Source organism: Barbatula barbatula (assembly GCF_947034865.1).
Source record: "Barbatula barbatula genome assembly, chromosome: 22".
Classification (NCBI taxonomy): Eukaryota; Metazoa; Chordata; class Actinopteri; order Cypriniformes; family Nemacheilidae; genus Barbatula; species Barbatula barbatula.
Genome location: NC_136785.1, coordinates 4,623,274 through 4,643,567, shown reverse-complemented (window position 1 = coordinate 4,643,567; position 20,294 = coordinate 4,623,274). Strand labels below are relative to the sequence as shown.

The following is a 20,294-nucleotide window of genomic DNA, read 5'->3' as shown; positions in this document are numbered from 1 at the left end:
GTGTGGAGATAAATCTGTGTTGGGGCCACATTAAGGTTTTATTTATTCAGAATCAAGCGATCCAGGTTGGTGACTAATCGCACAGTAGACGTTTTACAGGGCATGCCACAAAAATATACCCATTCCATGTGTTTAATGGAAGCCAATTTATTAGACAGCCTTAGTACATCGGTACACATGAAGTATACTTTAATTTGTGCTTCAACACTCGCAAACATAGAAGTTGAACAGGTTTAGGACGGACTACGTTCTTATTTATTGATATTGTCTGAAAAATAAATGTAATAGAAATCAATCAAATAGACACAGTTGAGCGCTATACAACAGCAAGCCCAAAATAAGGTAACCTATTTAAAAAAAGAGATCGATAACCATATAAGCGTTTGCATCACAGAAAACGCGTAGTGCAATATACAACCTGTCCGCCAAAACAGTATAGCTGGAAAACCGATTCAAAACGTTAATTGGGGTTGCGCTTCTTTGCAAAGCCATTCACCAGTGGAAGATATAACATTGCACCAGAAAATAAACTATCAGACAAACAGAAGATAGATATTACCTATTTTTTTCCAAGTTTATCACTACAGCTACAGCTAATACGTCACAAACACATTGGCTTCACACTGGCAAAGAAAAATGTTTACGATTTCACAGTCAGAAATTTCCACCAGTCAACAGTGAGACAAAAAACGGTAACATGGCATATACAACAACACGCTACTCAGTGCATGGCCCGGTTAAACATTGTTACTAACCAATGATAAGACTTAATCGGACGAGATACAATACTGAAATACAACTGGCCCTTTTTTGAATTCCTTAAACATTTGCAAGCAACGGCCTTCTTGACATAAAAATAAGAGGTCTCTGTAGAAGGAGACACGAAAATCATAGTATACGGAGAGTAAATGCTCCAAGAATCGTGGAGGGGTGACGTCCACTATCTATGTACAGTGTCTATATCACTTTTTACTCCTTTTTTTGGCTTGTTTCTTCTTCATCACTGGAGTCCCAGAGGATGGTCATCGTTTTTATTTTGTACTTTTTTTCAGAGTTTTTAAACATGTCAAAAGGGCCACATAGTAGCGTCCGTGGCATGCACATCTAAAATGAGACAACACCTAACCCTACATCCACCCCCCCAACTGGTCTGCAGTATAGACTTCAGCACAGGAAGTGATATGCGTTATTTTGCCACACCTGTTAATTTGCATATAAACCAGTCCCTCTCCCACCCACCATCAAACCGTTAAAAAACACACAAGATAAATAAACGAACGCAAAATCATCTACCATTTACACATTCTAGCAGGTTCCATAACATACAATATTACATTTGGTACTTTCAGGTTTTAAGTGGCAATGGACAATTAAAACTCATGTTGTCAGTCTAATCATTTGCATCCATTGTAAAACAGAAGAGTACTTGCAATGATTATTTTCTTTCAATATACTATATATATATATATATATATATATATATATACATGTATAGACTTCACCAATCATCAATTTTTTCTCTCAAGCAAGATGCATACACAATTAATATAGAAGTGGCTTTGGGGTGAAGGAAGGGTAACTGAGACGTGGGGTTTGGGGTGAGGACGTTTTTTTAGCTTGTCTGCTCCTCGTCGGGTTTGTTCATGGCCTTGAGAGCGTCAAGGAGCGCCGTGGGGGAGACAATATGGGTTGAACCTGTACAGGTGAGCACCAGGGAGAAAAAACGAAGAGAAATGGATTAGCTCTGGACATACACTTGTATGAACTATTGACGTGTTTTCAGCTGCCATGTGTTTGAAAACATTCCAATTAAAAACCTATATACATGTATGATTGAATTTTAAAAAAATATATAATATATATATACAGTATATATATAGCCGCAGGACAATTTAAGAGACCATTTCAGGGATGTACTCTTTATAGGTATGTCATTTGGGTAAAATTATCATTTTTGTTTCATTTTGTGAACTACAAACTATATTTGTACCAAATTTCTGATAAAAATGCTGTTTCTATTTCCATTTAGAAAAGGAAAACTAGATAAACAGGTCGGATTTACAGAAAAGATGCTGGGTTTTTTCAGAGCTTAAATACTGTTCATATTCACTTATAAACAATAAAGCAGTAATATTTCTTAGGAAAAGTTCAAAAATGATTTTATTTTACAGTGTCTTGTCACACTGTCTTTTTGTAGTCTTTAACATTGTTGTTTGGTGACTTTGTCACTCCTGAGGTTTGATTTTGTTAAAATTCAACAAACGTTGAACTGGAATGGCAAGAAAAACTGATTTGAAACAAAAATTTGGAATAGTCCCTTAAATTTTCTGCAGCTGTATATAAATATATACAGTATATAATATAAATGAATTTGACCTTTTAGATATTTAGCTGAAGACACATTTACAACACATATTAGGACAAAACTATCAAAAAACATTTGTGCCACAGGGCCACCAGAAAAGGGCCTTTCGTGTGAAATAGTGGCACGCACCCGACATCTTATTGTTGGCACCCTGTGGAACAAATATTTTATTTATTCTACTTCCGGTTATTGCAAAACTACATAATTCTTAGCAAAGCTGCATGTTTCCAATCATTCTGATATAAATAAATGATTTACTGTGCAATAAAAAACGTTTTTAACATTAGCTTATAGGGTCAGTGTTAGACCGGTACAGTCAGCACAGTGTAGCTGCAAAAATATAACTGATCTGTAACTTTAACCATGCCAAAATAGGGTCTACCGGGGCAACAACTTGCAGTTTTGCTAATTATTGATACACAATGAGATTTATAGCGCATCAACTAATGAACCATATTTTTGTTCAATAATGGCTGGAGTAGTAAAGAAGTGTTAATGTTGCAGTATGGGTTAGGTCCGGCATACTGCATATGGTGATCATTTACAAACACAATAATCCAACGGAAAAGGAAAACTCAAAGGGATATTGCTTTAGCAGGCTGACACTTGAAAATAAATTCTTTAGGGTTGAGCTGTGTGTTTTTAATATATACATATATGTGTAAGGACACTCTGTATTACAGAACCTTTTGTGTGCAGTTTTTCTTTTGTGTTTTGTAACTGTTCCAGGTTCAATACTCGGTCAACAGTACCTGCCCCGTGCTGCGAATAACCACAGAAAGAAAATTTGAATCGTCTCTTACTTGATAAGGACAAAATGTGTTTATAGGGCAGGGCATCGCAGAGGGTATAAAAACAGAAATGTAAAGCTTGTGGGGTTTTTTCACTGCTTTCTGTGCATGCAAAGAGGCGTTACTTGTATTAAGAAATACGTGATGTCATTCTCCTGGTTGTATTTTTCTCTCTGTGCATTGTTTCTTTCAGGTTTCGTGTATTGTCTGGAAGATGCTGTTGACGGAGTTTAACTTGGAACATTCACTGCAAAACATTTAAATGTAGGCTTTGTGTATTTTACAATTAGTATTATATAACACGAAATAAATGTTGGGCATTAACTGCACAGGATTTACAGTGCTGTAATATAAAGTATATAATAACAGAGTTTGGTCTGTTTACATGGTAAACAAAACATCTCGGTTTACGGTTCTGGACCACAGTTTGCATTGATTTGTTTAGAAGTGTGATGTGCTTCGTAATGAACGATTTCATATTTTTAGTAGAAAGCAATACCTGTGGTATTAGGGTTAAAAGCATTAGGGTTGCATGTCCGCTAGTTAGTTTCAGAATGTTAGTATTTCAGTGTTTTTGTTGTGAAGCGTTAGTGCTAAAGCATATCTGAAGAACAGAGCTACATTACAAGCTTTGGCATCTGCAGAAGAATTAAACAGAGGGTCATTTGAACGCATTCTTTGCAGAGAGCCACTTATTCATGTAGACGTGATTTGAGGTAGTTTGTGGAGCTGGATTGGAAACAAAACCAAATTATCCTGCATTGACATCCAACATCAACTCAATTACCTCTCCAAAAGAGAAAAGAAAGTTAATATGATTGGATTGTTATTCGAGAATGAACCGAAATAGGGACTTGAGGGTAGATTAAATCTGCGGAAGCTGGAGCTTGTAAAATGATATTTGGGGAGGTAAATGGAAGTAGCCCTTCCTCCTCCGAAGAAGAGGCGCTATTGAATTAAAAGGAGCATTCTGGGGAAAATGCAGTTTAATCCACCCGGCTGAGAGGATGCGGAAGTCAACAAGGATGGTGTCGGGACCCCCGCTGCATCTGTCACTCAAAAAAGGTTCCGCCCATGATGCCATAGGCCGATACCGGTAGAGGGCTGAGCCTGAGTGAGATTTGCAGGTCGGTCGGACGCTCATCCCTGAGACGTGGTGGCACTGTAAAATGTGTGGTAACAAGGAGCAAGAAAAGAAATCCCTTGTGCTGTGGAGGTTCAGAAAGGGTTTCTTTGTTCGGCTGTCTTTACTTTGTCAGAGTGTGATTTCTGTCTCCCTCCCTTCCCTGTTTCTCTCTCTCTCTCACTCTTCTGAGGGGTCAGGGTCCTCAAAGGACACCCTAGTGGATTCTCGGAAGTCGGGGTGTCGCAGGTCCATTAGAAATTTGGTTGGGGTGAGCAAGTGAGTTGAACCTGCGGAGGAACAAAGGTGGCTTCACGCTCTGAATGAATCTCACACCGCACACTGCGCTCTTTCACCGCCTTTCAATAGAGGGTTAAACAAACATCTGAAGAACACCATGTGCCAAGGGTTCCCAAAAATATCATCTTGGAACTTTGGCTGGGAGTATAAGTGACAGTAGGTCACAAGAGTTTCATTATTCATTTCACGTCGGTATCAGAATTACAGCCAAATTTGTTTCATTGTGGTCCTTTGGAAATTGGAGATTTGAGTCATTTTGTGAAGAGCTGAGCAGACTTTATGCAAATGTAGAGACGGTGGCGTTTCTTATCCGAATCGGTATAAAGCAGGCGTATAGAAACGTTTTACTATGCACCAACAGTATACCGACCTAAAATGCTCCAGCGATTTAACTCTGTGAGTGTGAACAGCCATCAGTGCTTCAGAATTGGTAAACAAAAACTGACAGCTAGATAAATGTGTACATCGTAGGAGTCAACGCTAACACACACACAACACAAACACGCACAGAGAAACTTACGAACACAGACTTATGAACACAGCAGAGGCTCACAACTGCAATTTAAGAGCAGTTAAAACAAGACAGCACAAAAAACACAGGAAAAGTTAAACGAGACAGATTCCCAGGCTGGGATATAAAATCGGATTAAAACAGATTAACGGTATTTATCTGCTTCGAATTTCTATTGTTATGTAATAAGTATTAACGTATACCGTGTTTTTTTGTTAGACTCACCAACGATGGCCTCCCATTTGCCATTGGCCTGTGTGACCTCATAAGCACAGCGCATCTCGCTAAAGGACGCACCCCCAATGATGAAGACCATGACACGAGGGCCCGTGCGGTACTCTCCAGGGGTTTTATTCTTGTGCCAGTGGCCATATCGGGCACTATCATGAGGAAAAAGCATCAAGAGGTGAGACACTTCAAAACACAGTCTTCAGAGTTTCATCATCATTTCTGTCTGGAACCTTAAACATTGTTACCATCATAGAAATATGTTCCTTCAAAGGTCCAATTTTTTTAAGGATCTTTTGACAGAAATGCAATATGATATACATAACTATGTCTTCAGAGGAGTTTAAAGATCTTACATGATAAAGTTTTGTTTTAATTATCTTAGAATGAGCTACTACTATCTACATACACCGCAGGTCCACTTTCATGGAATCGGCCATGTTGTTAAAGGACAAACTGTTCTACAGAACACGTTTCGTAAATACGTTGTCTCTTTCGGCAAAACTTGATGACAAAATAGTCCTTTGTCGGCCACCGTAGTGCTTCACAGAGAGGGTTGGAGTCGTTGGTTGCAATTCACAACCTCACCACTAGATGTCGATATATTTCATACACTGGACCTTTAATAGTTTTGTTTTTGCAATATCATTTTGGGCCTTTCAGTAGCAGTATTAAGACACTGAACGCATAGAAAATGGATATAGTGTCCAGCTCTTTTTACAGTCGTTTGCATAACAAATTAAATCAATAATTTACACAATGGGACCCAGCAGCTCCCAAATGTCCATCTATGGGACCTGTTCTCTGCTTTCTCTCCACAGCTACTTGAAGAAGCTAGGGGATCATTACTATGGAAATAGCCCAGTTTCTACTTCTGCCGCTGTTACTGGCATTCACCCCCGCCTGACATCGCATCACCCACCAATCATGATTATTGATCCAAGTGACTTCTGTCTTTGGCTTATGCCATTCAAAACACACGCATACACCTGCGCTGAATATATAATACCATATTATAATTTTTTATGTGTGTACCTGACTGCAGAGGTGTTGAAGGAAGAGGACGGGCGTGTTGAGATGTACGGATAGTGTTTGGTGTCCAGCTTATCTTCAATAGCATCCTGCAAGATTCGCAACAATGTGAGGTTACACATTGGTTACACTCACACAGGGTTTGGACTTTTGTTGCATTTCCAAATAAGCATTATTTATTTTGTTTATGAATCAGTTTCCACAATGTAGGTAGATCAGATTTTGACCATCCTTGCGGGAACGTTTGGCCCTCAAAGTGTAAAAAAACCAGCACACACACTACCCTTACAAAAAAAACATGTGGGAATAAACAAAATAATAAAATAAAATATATTAAATAATATTATACTTTTATATATTAACAACAGATTGTTCTATCATTTTAAAGATTTTTAGTTAATATATAGGAGCCAAAATAAGATAAGATTTACTGGAGGAAAAGGTAATCCAACTGTTCTGTGAATTCAACCCAGTTTACAGTTTGTGTGTAATATTGTCGGGAAATATTTACCTCCATGATATCCTTGATCAGTGGGGTCCAGCGAGAGAGCTGGTAGGTCTGCTCGCTCACACGCTCCTTACGGTCAAGCTTTTTGCCCCTGCGGAGAGTGGACTGCAAAGTACATAAGCAAATGAGACATTTTGTATGTCAGAGGATAGGAATTGTCCTTTAACGACCAAGGAAATGTGTTTCATCATAGAGCTCATGAAAACAGGAAGTGGACGGCATACGTCTGTGATGATTGGGATGCCCAGGTTAGCCATATTGGTGATGATCTCACTGTCCTCAGGAGGTATCTGGGCATGCTGGATCAGCTTGTTAAGGTTCTCCTCTGTGATTCCTGGTTTTCCACAAACAAGCCACATTACAAAATGGCAGATCAAGCTGAGAAGTAAAATGTCTGCCAAAAAACAACTGTTGCTCTTACCGTTTTTAAGGAAAATGTAGAGCAGGATGATGCGGATCTTGTCGTAGGTGCTGACGTTGGCATCCAGCAAGATGGGCACGATCGCCCTCATGGGATCCTTGATCTTTTCACCCTCTGCGTCAGTTCCCATAGCAAGATCCTTTGGGGAACACAGAACACGGTTCATAAGTTATACTTGGCATGATGGAAGAAAAATGATAAGTTAGGAAGTCTCTTTGAGCTGCCTTTTTAATTTCATGAGGGTCTGTGTTTTTTATAGTGATGCCCGGTGTTATGTGTACCTGCTCTACACGGCACAGCTTGTCCACGGTTCCTTGGTAGTGCTTCATGCAGTCTTCAGCCAGCTGCAGGTGGGTCGAGTACTAAACAGACCGAATTGAAATGTCAATTGAGTCATTTTAAGATATAATGTACAGTATATGGTTTCTTGTGAAAGATATCATTCACCTTGCTGAGCTCTTTCTGGTATTGTGGCATCTTCTTGAGCATTTGAGACAGGTCCCTCATGGTGGTCTGAAGCAGAACAAACACAGGTCAGATCACACACAGACAGCATTACATTTCACTGCAAAAAATAAAATAACTGCAAAAAAACATTTTTACCAAAAAAATATGTAGAAAGAAGCGATTTTTCACAAAATATTAAGCATTTTTCTGAAAAAAAAAATGTTTGAATTAAATTCAGGTTTCAATTAAAATTTATAAACTTAATACAAGTTTGATTTTCTTACCCTATTGAATTTATTTTCCGTGACTTTTGAAGCGTTTTAATCTCACTTAATTTAGTTATATATACTGAAACATGAAATTAAGGCAAATATTTTGTAATATTAAAAATGTTATATTACATTGACGCATTTGGCAGAGGCTTTTATCCAAAGCGACTTACATTGCATGATACTAAACGTTTGTATCCGAGTATGTGCAATCGCTGGGATCAAACCCATGACCTTGACATTGCTAGCACTATGCTCTTACCACTGAGCTATAAAGTTAGAAATAATATTTATATATGGGTAATTGACATACAAAACAATGTAATATTAACAGTTTGTTTTCCAAAATGAGGCCGTTTTACACCTACATATTTTTTTTTCCAGAAAACAAGACTTGATATTTTATATTTTGATTAAGTAAAAGTAAATGTTTTAATTTAAGAGAAACGGTTGTTTTTTAAATGTTGTGTGTCACGCTCAGGCCCTTGCTTTACAGTCTGCGTAAAATGTAATATAGTACAATACGTCACAGCAGAAGTGAACATGTGTGCGTATGCGCTTGTGCTGTGTCAGTAAATCAATCGATTCTAATCCCACTGTAGCCTCAAAGCGCTTTCTTATGAGTCAGCCCTCGCCGTTTTATTTCCCCCGCCAACACAATCTCATCTGCCAGGCTATCCTCCCTTGCCCACGCTACACGATTCTGCACTTCCTACTCCACCGGACCCCTCCCCCTCCATTCAGACTTCAGCGTACCTTCTCCCCAGTGTTCATCCGTTTACTGGCTGAGAATTCCTTCAGGGATCGTGTGACCTCCCTGTGAGAGAGGAGAGCCACAGAGAACATGTTCGATGATAATAAAACAAAGGACAATAGAAATACGTCAAATAACATCATGAAATGTCACTCACTGAGAGACCTCAGCGATATGTTTGTGTCGTAGTGCCACCCAGAGATCATCATCTTCATGCAGGAGGACTTCCTTCTCACGAGAGTCGCCCATTCCGCTGGTATCATACCTAACAGGCACAAACCACACTGAACTCACAAACCAACTAACTAGTGATTTGTGTTCATTCCACAAATACATTTTGTTAATCGACTTTCTTTGTTCATCCCACTCACTTGTACACATCATTCTCGATGGGCAGCAAGTCGTAAGCCATAGCTTGGAAAGTGAGCTCATGCAGGACGGGAGAGGCAGGATCGAAACCCCTGTCCAGAATGATAAGCTGAGACCTGGCCTTGTCCGGACCCTGCAGAGAGACGTCAAGATGTTTTAAAGATGTGCTGATGTTCAGCAGAAGGCATTTTTAGCGAGGTGTTGCTCACCTCTCCCATTGTTGGATCATCGGCCTTGTAGGCGTCCAGTTTGTCTTGAAGCAGCTGAGCCAGGGTGGCATTATCTTTATACTCCCTGTGCGGGTTTGAAGATAAACGGATGTTTGACGTCTCTTTCTGTATTGTTTGTCTCTGCTATTAGTGATCTGTGTCTTACCCTCGGTATCGTACAGCAGGGTACTCCTTCAGCGTGGCACAGAGAGTGGCCAGCTGATCGGCCAGTCGCTCCATCACAGGGTTCTTCAGCTGTGTCTTATGAGGACTGTAGAAGCTCTGAAAGGCGTCAGGGTTGTCCAAAGAAAACACCTAAACACAGAGCCATAAAATATGAGTATAATTGAACGGCTGTAGTGTAGAATTTCTTCCACTATCACTATTTTCTTCCTCTCTTGTCCCCATCTTCCACTGTTGTGTTTAAATGAGCTTTTCCCTTTAAAGGCATTCATGTTTCACACTTGAATCTTTCCCTTCCGATGGATCAGCACTGCTCATTCACAAGCCCCCCTCCCCTCCCTCTCTCAGCACAAGGTCACATGATTCTCCTTCTGCTCAGCAGATGGATGCTCTGCGCTTTCCTCCTCGCATGAAGGCCTCTGATTGGCTGCAGCTTTCTGTGGATGCTGCGTCGGCCAATGAGGCGCGGCTGAGCGAGGCACACCGAGCAGGGGAAAAGCACCGCTCCACTGAATTAATCATAGCAGACAGCATCAGCAGCAAGGCATTATGGGTCAGACTGCAACCCCCACCCGTAGCCTCAGAGCTGTTCTGGAACACTCTGTTTGAACAGAGCTACACTGGGTGTGTTACTCATAGCGATGTTTCTGGAACAGGCTACGTGAATTTCTGGCATTCGTCTTTATTCTCATCTCCTTTGGTTTTTAATTTGCTCACCTGGGACTCATACGGCAGGAACGCAATGTTGATCTCTGTCAGGGTTTTAATGGTTTTGGATGCCCGGCTCTTCACCACATCATTAAACAAGGGATCCGGGCAAGCTGCAAGAAAGGCATACAGATAAAAACATATATCAAAAGTGATATTTATCAGAGGTTATATTATATCTTCATATATGCATGTAGTATCATCATTAAGTTAAAAAGGGCATCGATTTATCAATATTTATATTCATTATTTGGGATTTCTCATATTTTATTTTGATTTATCTTATTCTCAGCAAAGCTCCCAACAACAATATCATGCTGTGATCCCAAGGGATTGCTTAGGTGTTTTGACTGGTTCTGACTTGTCCATTGTTATGGAGTTTCTGTAGGGATTTCAATTTTTTGGCCTTTTCAAGCGACACAAAGTTATTGGAAAAAAATTCACATTGAGTGATCACATAAAGTATGGACGCCTTCGCTTTTTATGTAAATATACTGATAGGATGTATAAGGGTCGGCAATACACAAAGCTTATTAAATCAAGAATTCCTATGAATTATTACTACATGTGGGAATCAACAAAAATTAACAACCAACAAATTTGGAGTCTATTTATATTTATTATTTTAGTTTTTCTATAGATTTTTTGTATACTGTATTTATATCTATATATATATATAGATAGATATAAAGTATATACCTGTACATTTTACAAATATTCGCCCAGGACATCGCATTTGGCCAGTATTGTAGGAAAACATATTTTTTAATTCAGTTTTATAAAAATTGTAAATGAAGTAAAAACTAAAAGCCTGAGTACAGAAATGTTTTAAAAAAAAGTAAGTAAGTATACTACATACTATTCTCTACAATACTTAATATGTACAATATGCTAAACTAACTAAATTAATTCATGTAAATATGGTTATTTGCTACCAAATCCCTGAAGCTATAGACCTTCAAATCATATATTTAATGTTTCAATCCATATCAGGTTTAAATCATTCATACAAATCATTTGACCGAGTGCTTGTGAAGTAGCCCCATCACTGCTGTAGTGTGACTGTATTATGCTTGCAGGGCTCTTATAGTACAGTTGAGTACCCTCGTATACTCACAGTCAGTAAAGAACACATGAGCCCCTTTATATTTCGCAGAATGAGGATCTTTGAAGTCATTGATAAGAGTCTGCACGGACTGAAAAAAGAAAGAGAGGTTTTGTCAATATTGTGAGACAAAAAGACGGCACAAAAATAGTAAATAACTTTGACATTTCAATCACGTAAAAAAACTAAAATGTAAATATGAAATAGAAATCAATTCAGTGGAAGTTCAATTCAATGGCTCCACCAAGATAGGAGGACAAAGTCATGTTGCTATAGCAACTGCATGGCCAATAGAAATGGCGAGGGGTTTCAGCTGGTTGTGTTGGCTGAGTCAATACTGTTTGTGTATGTTTTAGTGAGTGACATATGTTAAGTGTGCACTGCGTTCCACACTGTCTGCGCTGAAGGTGTGACTGTGCTGTATTTGTGTGTTATGAAAGCAGCGTGTTTGAGTACCTTCTCAGTAGGAGTGATCAGGTAAATAGCCTCCAGTGAGGGTAGAGGCTCTCTGCGTTTGTTGATGTCTTCAACAACTGAAAGAGAAACAGCAAGTGAGCAGCTTCCCGGATGGCACATGTACATCACCAAAATGTAACACAAAACCTTTTTCTTTGTTAATATTAGCATACTATTTATCTACTTCTTTTTCATTTTGATTCATTTTTAGATTGTCTAATATCGTACAAGCGTAGCTTTGGTTAGTTACAACTAGTTCGGATCCTTCACACAGCAATATGTAAAATGCATATTTCCATTGTAACGACCCATTGAAGCCCATTCAAAAGATGAGCGTTATCTCATTGACATGGTAGTTGGCAAATTCGTCTATTTTACATGAATCGATCACATATTTGTCATTTTGGCAAAGGTTAAAAAAAAAGGTTACGTACTGGTTATGCCCTCTGTCATGATATCCGTCATTTTGCAGCAGGACGACAGCATCCTCATGCTGAGCTGGTCCACAATCAGAGCCTACAAAGAGATAACAGATAAACGTCAAACCAGAGATACTGTAGAGTACAGTGCGGTACGGTATAGATAGAGAGATGGCATGTAAGGATGGCATGGTCACTATGGTGATGAGGTGAATGAGTTCATCTTACCTTCCACTCTCCCTTCTTCTTTATCTTCTTGATGACATCATTCATAATCTCTGTAGGGGTAAATTAATCGGATTAGTCGTGGGCAGTTCTGATTTTAAAATGTGCTCTATATAGGTATGCGTTTGGGTCAAATTCTAATTTTTGTTTCATTCTGTGAACTACTAACAATGTTTCTGGCAAATTTCTATTCTGCATTTATTTGCAGAAAATGGAAAGTGGAAAAACTTAAAATAACAGAAAAGATCTGTAATATACTCCAAAGACCTCAAATACTCCAAAGCAAACAAGTTCATATTCACTTTTAAGCGATACGACATATTTGTAGATGTATTTAGGGAAAGTTCAAACATATTGTTTTATGTGATAACCTGATTTTAATCACTGTTTGTTCCGCCGCTATACGTCTCCACATGTCAGTATTCACTTCATAAACAACAACATGAAAGTTCAGAACAATCGATGATAGAAAACCAATTACGGCCAGCTTTTGTTCGATCCAGGATCGCACTCCATGCAACAAAACAGGAAGCAGCTTAAATAATGTCCAATTCATTCATAGCGCATGGTACCAGATATAACATGGTCAAGGGTTCACCCAAACTGTTGAAATGTGTCTTTTCTTTTGTTCGTGCAGTCCAATTCACATATCCACACTATTGTACCTCGGAGTACTACGGAAATACTAAAGTATGTCATATATTTTAATCCACCACCATGGTATATTTTAATTATTAATGTATACAGTATATCAAATAAGCCCAAGAAAGCAAGACACTATGAGATCTCATCTGGGAAAGAGAGAGCGTCTGCTTGGGCAGCAATTGAATCTATGTATCTTTAGAATCTCACTCCATTCAGATCCTTAGATCAATGAATGAAATCTAGATAGATTGAGAGGTGATTCTGTATAACTCTCTCTCTCTCTCTCTCTCTGTGGTTTAGTCTGATGTACGTAATCTCATCATGCAGGGATTGGGCAGAGTCGATCATGTTTGTGGGGTTAAGGCCAACATTAGCATGATTGTAATGTTAGCCATCTGGTGCTGGTGTTAGAATGTGCTCAGGATGATTTTCTGGTGGACATTGGTGCGGAGTTAAGACGATTACAGATGGATTATGTGTGTTTAAACAAACAACATGTTTTAGTGAATGGTCGAAGAGATTAGCAAACTGTTTCATAAAACTGAAAGAAGATTTGCATCAATTTCATTCAAAAAGACGTGTGTTTGCGTGATGTTCTTAAACACATTATAAACAATGTCCTCCTAGCCGTGTCCTGAGAGGCTTATGTAATGCAAAGATTTCTCTCTTTCCACACCATCATTATGTTTGTTTTTTGTTTTCAAGAATATTAAAGCTGTACAAATTCAGTAAAAGCAGTGAAAGATCCAGTCTATCTGGGTTTTTCAGATACTGAATACCTCACAAAATATGTTGATTGGAAACATAAGAATAACATAAATGTAGCAATAAAAATGGTCATCGTTGGCTTGTTAATAAGTCAAGAAAATGACCCTAAATTGAACCCTTTAAGAGGTTTGCGCTGAAGTCTATCCCCCCAGCCGTCTCTGGGGGGCACTTTATATCAGTCAGGTGATATCAGCACTTCCCCCTTCAGCCTTAGATCACTCGCTGAGCATCTGAGACCGAGGTAAAAAACATTTTGCTGTACAAATGGAGGTTAATGCTGCAGGTGATGGGACAAAATACACTGAAGGACCCAATTAATGTCAAAAACTGCAGCGTGCCTTAAAGCCAGTTTATATAGCTATATGGATTTTGTGAATTATTTTACAGTTAAACTCAATGTATGGATTTTACATCTTAAGTGATATATGACATTCTTGCAAGATTATTTTTGCATGATCATATACATTCAGACTGTTTAGGCTTGGTTATTGAATGCACATTAAAGTTGCTCTGGATAAAAGCCTCCGCTAAATGTTAATGCGCCCTAAAAATGTGTATGCAACACTTAAGGTTTAAAACCTTTACCGGCCACTAGGGCGGCGACTCTTTCTGCCCCACAGCCTTCTCTCATCGTCTTCTCACTTAAAGATGAAACATCTCTCCTGAGTACACCAACTGGAGTCTAGTCTCTCTTTAGCTCTCCACTCTTCATATTTAACCTCAAACTGGATGTCTTAATTAAGTAGAAGCTGCAATTTGATGTTAAGCAGACATTTGGTTAAACTTGGTGTTTTATGCCGTTATATTTAAATGTCGCATTGGTAAATATGTCTGTATGTTAAGCATTTGCCCATGAATGTGTTTGACCGCTGGCCAGTGGAGAAAACTGTACAAGCGCTCATCGCTGTAGATTTAACCCTCTGTAGTGTCTGTTTCCCTCAGGGTACGTGCCTCTCATATCATGACCCACTTTTACACTCCGTCTCTTAGGATTTTACAGCCATTTACCTTAAAGAGACAGACTTCTCTTATCCTGCTGGATATGCATCACTGATCAAATTTAGAGTACGCTGATGGATCCTGATATAAATTCAAGGTCACATTATTGCCATGAAATACTTTTTTTTCTTTACCACTGTTATAAAAATGTGTTATAAATAAGAACCATTTTTTGGATAAATGGTTAAATAAACATTAAACGTCCATTCCGTTTTACAAAATGTTCTTTGTAAATGTTCTGTATGAAAAGGTAAGAAGAAAATGGTTCTTGTTAGAATTTCTGAGTAAATAGTTCTTTGGGGACGCAAAAATGTGACCCTGGATCACATAACTAGTCTTAAGTAGCAAGGGTATATTTGTAGCATTAGCCAACAATACATTGCATGGGTCAAAAAGATTGATTTTCCTTTTATGCCAAAAATCATTAGGATATTATGTAAAATGTTCCATGAAGATATTTTGTAAATATATCAAAACTATTTTTGCGAGTGGATGCAGTGAAATCGCGAAATTGGCCGGAAACATGCCTACGTACTTCATTGGGTGCTGTCTTTGGGAATTATCCACTCAAGTTAGGTATCCACGTACATCTTAGAATTTCCGCTTTCAAGTACATCTACTCTCTAGAAACGCTATTACAGCAGTAAGATAATAGAGAGCGTTAAAACAAACCTGTTTCTTCTTTACGGCCTGCTACTGCACCTATGATGGACAACTTTAAAGACAATTTTCTTGATATTTAAATTTCTTTGCAAGATTCAAGACTTTCAAATAGTTGTATCTCGGCCAAATATTGTCCTATTCTAACCCTACATCAATGAAAATGTATTCAGTTAGCTTTCAGATTATGCATCAATCTCAATTTCACAAAATTGACCTTTATGACTGGTTTTGTGTCAAGGGTCCCCAATGGTTCTTTTATGGCATCACGGTAAAGAAGTAGCACCTTTATAAGAGTGTGTGACTTTAACGTTTCCTTACGTATATACTTTTCACTGTCAGTTTCAAAACAAGAATTTCCTCTTAGTCATATTATCATGGTTGTATATCAGCACCATGTGGTTTCCTGTATCTGTCAGACACTCTGCTGAACCCCAACCAACGTCATTGGGTCCAAGGACGGAGCATTAACCCACACGCGCACACTTACACAGTGTGTGTGTGTGTGTGTGTGTGTGTGTTTGCTATCCTGCTGGTATAGAATTACAGCATGCTGAGTCACTCACTACGCAACACACAAATGAAAGCACGGTTTTTGAAAGAGGAATAGTGATTATGACATGTTTGTGTTCCTTATCATTCATGCCAAGCCAAAAGTCATATATTAATATGCTGAAACCACAACGCAAGTAATTCGTAGGATAAACAAATTGTATTCACTATGGCTCTTTCAAAATGTTTTATTTTATAGCTCGATGCCATATTGGTTGACGAGCAACTTTGCACACTTTCCAAGACATTATGTAATGATTTGATGATTTTACAGGTTCGTTAATAATTCAAAATGAGAGCATGTGAATTTCCTTATTTTATATTGTGTAATACTATGGTTGCTCTGTGTATATCTGTCACAATGGGTGCACAGCAGAGACAATGTTTTATATCCTGAGATTTTATGTCCCCAGAGCTCTACTTGGGCTGATTGTAATAGAAAAGCCATAAACCCGGGCTATCTGAGAGGGGGGACAGTAGGGAGCAAGAAATAAACATCTTTATTCTTTAACTTGATCACTGCCAAATGATGGACCACGATCTAGCTGTTGGTTGAAATCTACAACTTTCTCTGGTCATAGCTGATCTAAATAGAAATCTATAATTCATTTGACTGCTGGAACATTGTGTATCCCCCGTCACAGATTGGGAATTTTATACTAGTCGTGTCTTTGCACCCTTGCACAAAGTTAATGCAAAACCGAAATGTCAAGGCAAGTACAATCCTGGGAAATGACAGGCCAGCAAAAAGCCATGCCAATACACAGTTTGATTTATTCCACATTGACTCTAATGCAGTTTGCGGCTTTCCAAGACGGAACTGGTCTTCGGCATTTAAATATGAGTGATGGACAACAACTAAAATATTACAGAGGCCTATTTAAATTACTCTGGTTTGTCATCGGTGCTCCAGGGCAAACATCTCCAACATTTTAGTATCGTGGATGGTAGTTTTTTTCACTTTTATTTAGATTTTCTCTCTTTTTCTCATTCAGATAATGATCATCAAAATTCACCATCATTTTCTGCCAGTGTCTGGTGTCTGTTGTTTATACACAATGTGCAAGATCAGTAGCCATTTAAATACATTTCCATATCAAGATACTATTTTTCTAACCCTAATGGTTCTTCATAATCTTCAGATATTTTTGGAAAATATTAATCTTGTTTGTTTAATAAGGGTTGAAAGCTAAACTCAGGGACAGGGTTGTCTTTCTCCTCCAATAGTTAAAGCGGTTATAAATGTGCTCAGTTTAAGTCGAGCGTGAATTTCACGCTTACAGTTTGCCTTAAGGCACACCGACTGTCCTCTCCTCACATGCCACGGGTGTAAAAATGAACACACATGATCAAGGACTCTTTTCTCAGCACAACTTATGTTAATGTGCCCTTGAATTTTATTTGTAAAAAGCACTGTCATCTTAAGGGGTGACACGCAGCGGGCGTTGCATCTGTGTTTTATGAACACTACATTGTTCCTCTTTCCTTCCAGATGTCATGGAGGGGCGTTACTACATCTCATTGATGGCTGCCCGCTCCTCTACACATGACATTCAAAACTTGCTGTATTTTTAAATCAGGCTTTGCAGGAGTTTGGTAGGAGTATTTTTTTGCATACACTCTTGCATATGTACTATGAGTCAATCACACAGTTTATTTCTATGTGTGCTGTCTGTTGTCCTTCAGCACTGCGTCTTATTTCCCTTATGGGTAAATGTTGCATCCATTCATTTTAAAATAAAACAAATGATTTAACAATTAACGAATTTGAGTGCATTAGGTCAGTTTTATATGGAGACATGTGTATTCTAAATTTTCTCCGAGCATATCAAACCACACCAAAACCAATCCACCCTGCCCTTCCTGGAGAAAGAGCATCCAGAGCAGGTGCTCACAGTGGTTGTGTCTTTTATCAATGCTGGTACGATCAGATTACAGTCAACACAGAACACAAGCGTGTGTGCATACAATGTTCACCTCTCATTTACACTGGACAATGCAACTGTGCATTTATATGTTTTAATGTGCTTAACACACGTATGTTGGCACAATTTTATATTGCGAAAACAGCAATTCTGAATGTATAATGCAATAGCCTAATGCGGAATTTCTGGGCACTAATTTATTCGAATGGTCCAAAGGTAGAGGTAAAGGATGAGAGTAGGCCTAATATACAAATTACACGAAATGTATGAGTGGTGTATTTTATAGGCTCATATTTCGTTTCAATACAATTCTAAGCATTCGAGGCCCGACATATATTCCGTAAAGCCTACTGTAGAAGGCAAACGTGCCCATTTCGTGCCGCATTAATAAAAAAATATATATATATTCCGACCCAAAACGATCTTTCAGGCAGTATGCACTATGCACGGCAAGACAAACATGGCAAGCTGATATTACAGCTACACATCTGAACGATGCGTATTTGGTGCTCTCATTTCCACTATTCACTCCACTCCGCCATTTAACCATCCATCTGGACAAGCATGGGGATGCGAGCCATCTGCATTCATGTTAAATGTATGGTTACTTCCTTCCTGGGCACATCGGTTCACCAGCTGGACTTTTACGCAAAGTAATATATTACACTGGATGTCATGGGTGAGGCTTTGCCTAAAAGCATATTAATCTGATCTTTTACTGTGGTAGGTAGTTTTTCAAACATCTTTCAATTGTATCTTCGTACAATATCATACATATATTAATCTGATATTAAAACACACACAAAAATCGCAGTGCTTTGTCGACAGAGTCCTGCGTAATTCACATTTCAATGTACGTGCAGAATAAGGGCGTTCCTGTGGTGGACCATCTTTATCAAGTCTTACTGCTGGCAATCTTATTTCGTACTACATGTTTTTATACGAAACTAAATGTGCATTAGGGGGAACACGCATTTATGTCGTATTCCACACTGTGCGCATCCGCAACGGTGCGTCCCCGAGAGTCATGTCCTGGCCGTTCAGCACAATGGCAGGGTATCAACCAGCCGCATCCAGGGGGAACCGAACACGCAAATGAACAGTAAGGATACATGCAATGGGCCTAGGATAAAAAATCACGTATATTGGATAGGCTAAACCGTAAAGCAAGACCGTAAAATATCTGCATTGGAGAATTAACATCATCTTACTTTCGCCAACGACCGCCTTTAATCCAATTGGTGCCATGATGCTTCTGTGTGTTCGCCCGTGCGCTGTATCTTTTCCTCTCTCTCCTCTTGCTGTATTCCGCCCCTGTCTCTGAAAGTGAGATGGTGCGCACCTCACTCAGCAGCTGACTGCGGAGATTCGTCACTGCGTAACCGCCCCCCCCCCACCCCCATGTTATTGCCCAACACCGACAGAGATCCGTTTCTGCGTATTGTCAAGCGCTAAAGGCGCAGACACCGAACCGATTTCCCACTTATTCTCATACCACGATACATAACGATAATAAAAATGCATGTCCATAAATGACACATTTATTTCTGGTTGTTACGTTTGTGCACGTCGTAAAGTTTCCACAGTAATAGTCATTTTAACAGTTAACTAAGCATGCATTGGGTTTGGCAACTTTATTCTGGGGGTTTTGCTGCAGTGCATTTGTAAAACGAGTGAATTTTGTCTTGGCTGTTTTGAAATGATATTTCACATGTGATCATGGGAAAAACTGCCGTTTAGTGCGGCAATTCAATAACCAATTTTGTCCACCAGGAGACGGCACATGTCTACTTTACGAAACAAGATCCGTTTACAATTTTCATAGGTATAAAATGATGGTTATAGGGATTTTTGTATTATATTGTATTATAATAAACAGGGAATAATTTTGTAAGTGTCGTTTAAACTGCCTGTGGTAGGCATGTGTTAATTAAAAAATACATGCAACAATTAAATGATATTCAAATGACTATATTGCTTTATCTCAATCGTATATTGTTTATTTATTTATTAAAATGTATTTACCTTTTTATATATTTCCCCGTGATAAAGAGAAGGTATACTTTACATGCTTTTATTGTTGAAATTTGTTTATGCGAAAGAGCTTGAAACAAAAAACAAATGGCGCACAAAACAAAATTCACAACGTTCTCTACAAAGCTTTAATTCATCCTCTAAGTTAAAGATTGGCAACCACTGAAATGATTGCGTTCATCTCCGCAAATTTAACATACCGACAAACAAGTGTATTTATGCCGCACTGTTTCGAAACAACTGCTTCTTTTTAAAAATATTGTAAGTTAATCAATTTCCAGATCATAT

The 20,294-nt window shown here is 38.7% G+C and overlaps 1 protein-coding gene across 2 annotated transcripts; it reads right to left on the bottom strand.

The window, feature by feature from the left end:
* Positions 1 to 1,589: 1,589 nt before the first annotated feature.
* Positions 1,590 to 19,280, bottom strand: stxbp1a (syntaxin binding protein 1a; the record flags this gene model as incomplete). 2 transcript variants are annotated; one of them, XM_079487490.1, is made up of 19 exons in its annotated part: positions 19,184 to 19,280; positions 12,427 to 12,476; positions 12,214 to 12,295; positions 11,780 to 11,856; positions 11,336 to 11,414; positions 10,228 to 10,331; positions 9,494 to 9,642; positions 9,328 to 9,412; positions 9,121 to 9,251; positions 8,907 to 9,014; positions 8,752 to 8,812; positions 7,727 to 7,792; positions 7,561 to 7,641; positions 7,280 to 7,418; positions 7,083 to 7,192; positions 6,862 to 6,963; positions 6,354 to 6,439; positions 5,316 to 5,470; positions 1,590 to 1,695 (listed from the first exon to the last, which is right to left on the bottom strand). In XM_079487490.1, the coding sequence occupies exons 1-19, from the start codon at positions 19,218 to 19,220 to the stop codon at positions 1,613 to 1,615; spliced, it is 1,785 nt and encodes a 594-aa protein (XP_079343616.1). In that variant the 5' UTR covers positions 19,221 to 19,280. The 2 variants fall into 2 exon arrangements, with proteins under 2 accessions (XP_079343616.1, XP_079343615.1); XM_079487489.1 differs by lacking the exon at positions 1,590 to 1,695 and adding an exon at positions 4,460 to 4,569.
* Between the last annotated feature and the right edge of the window lie 1,014 nt (positions 19,281 to 20,294).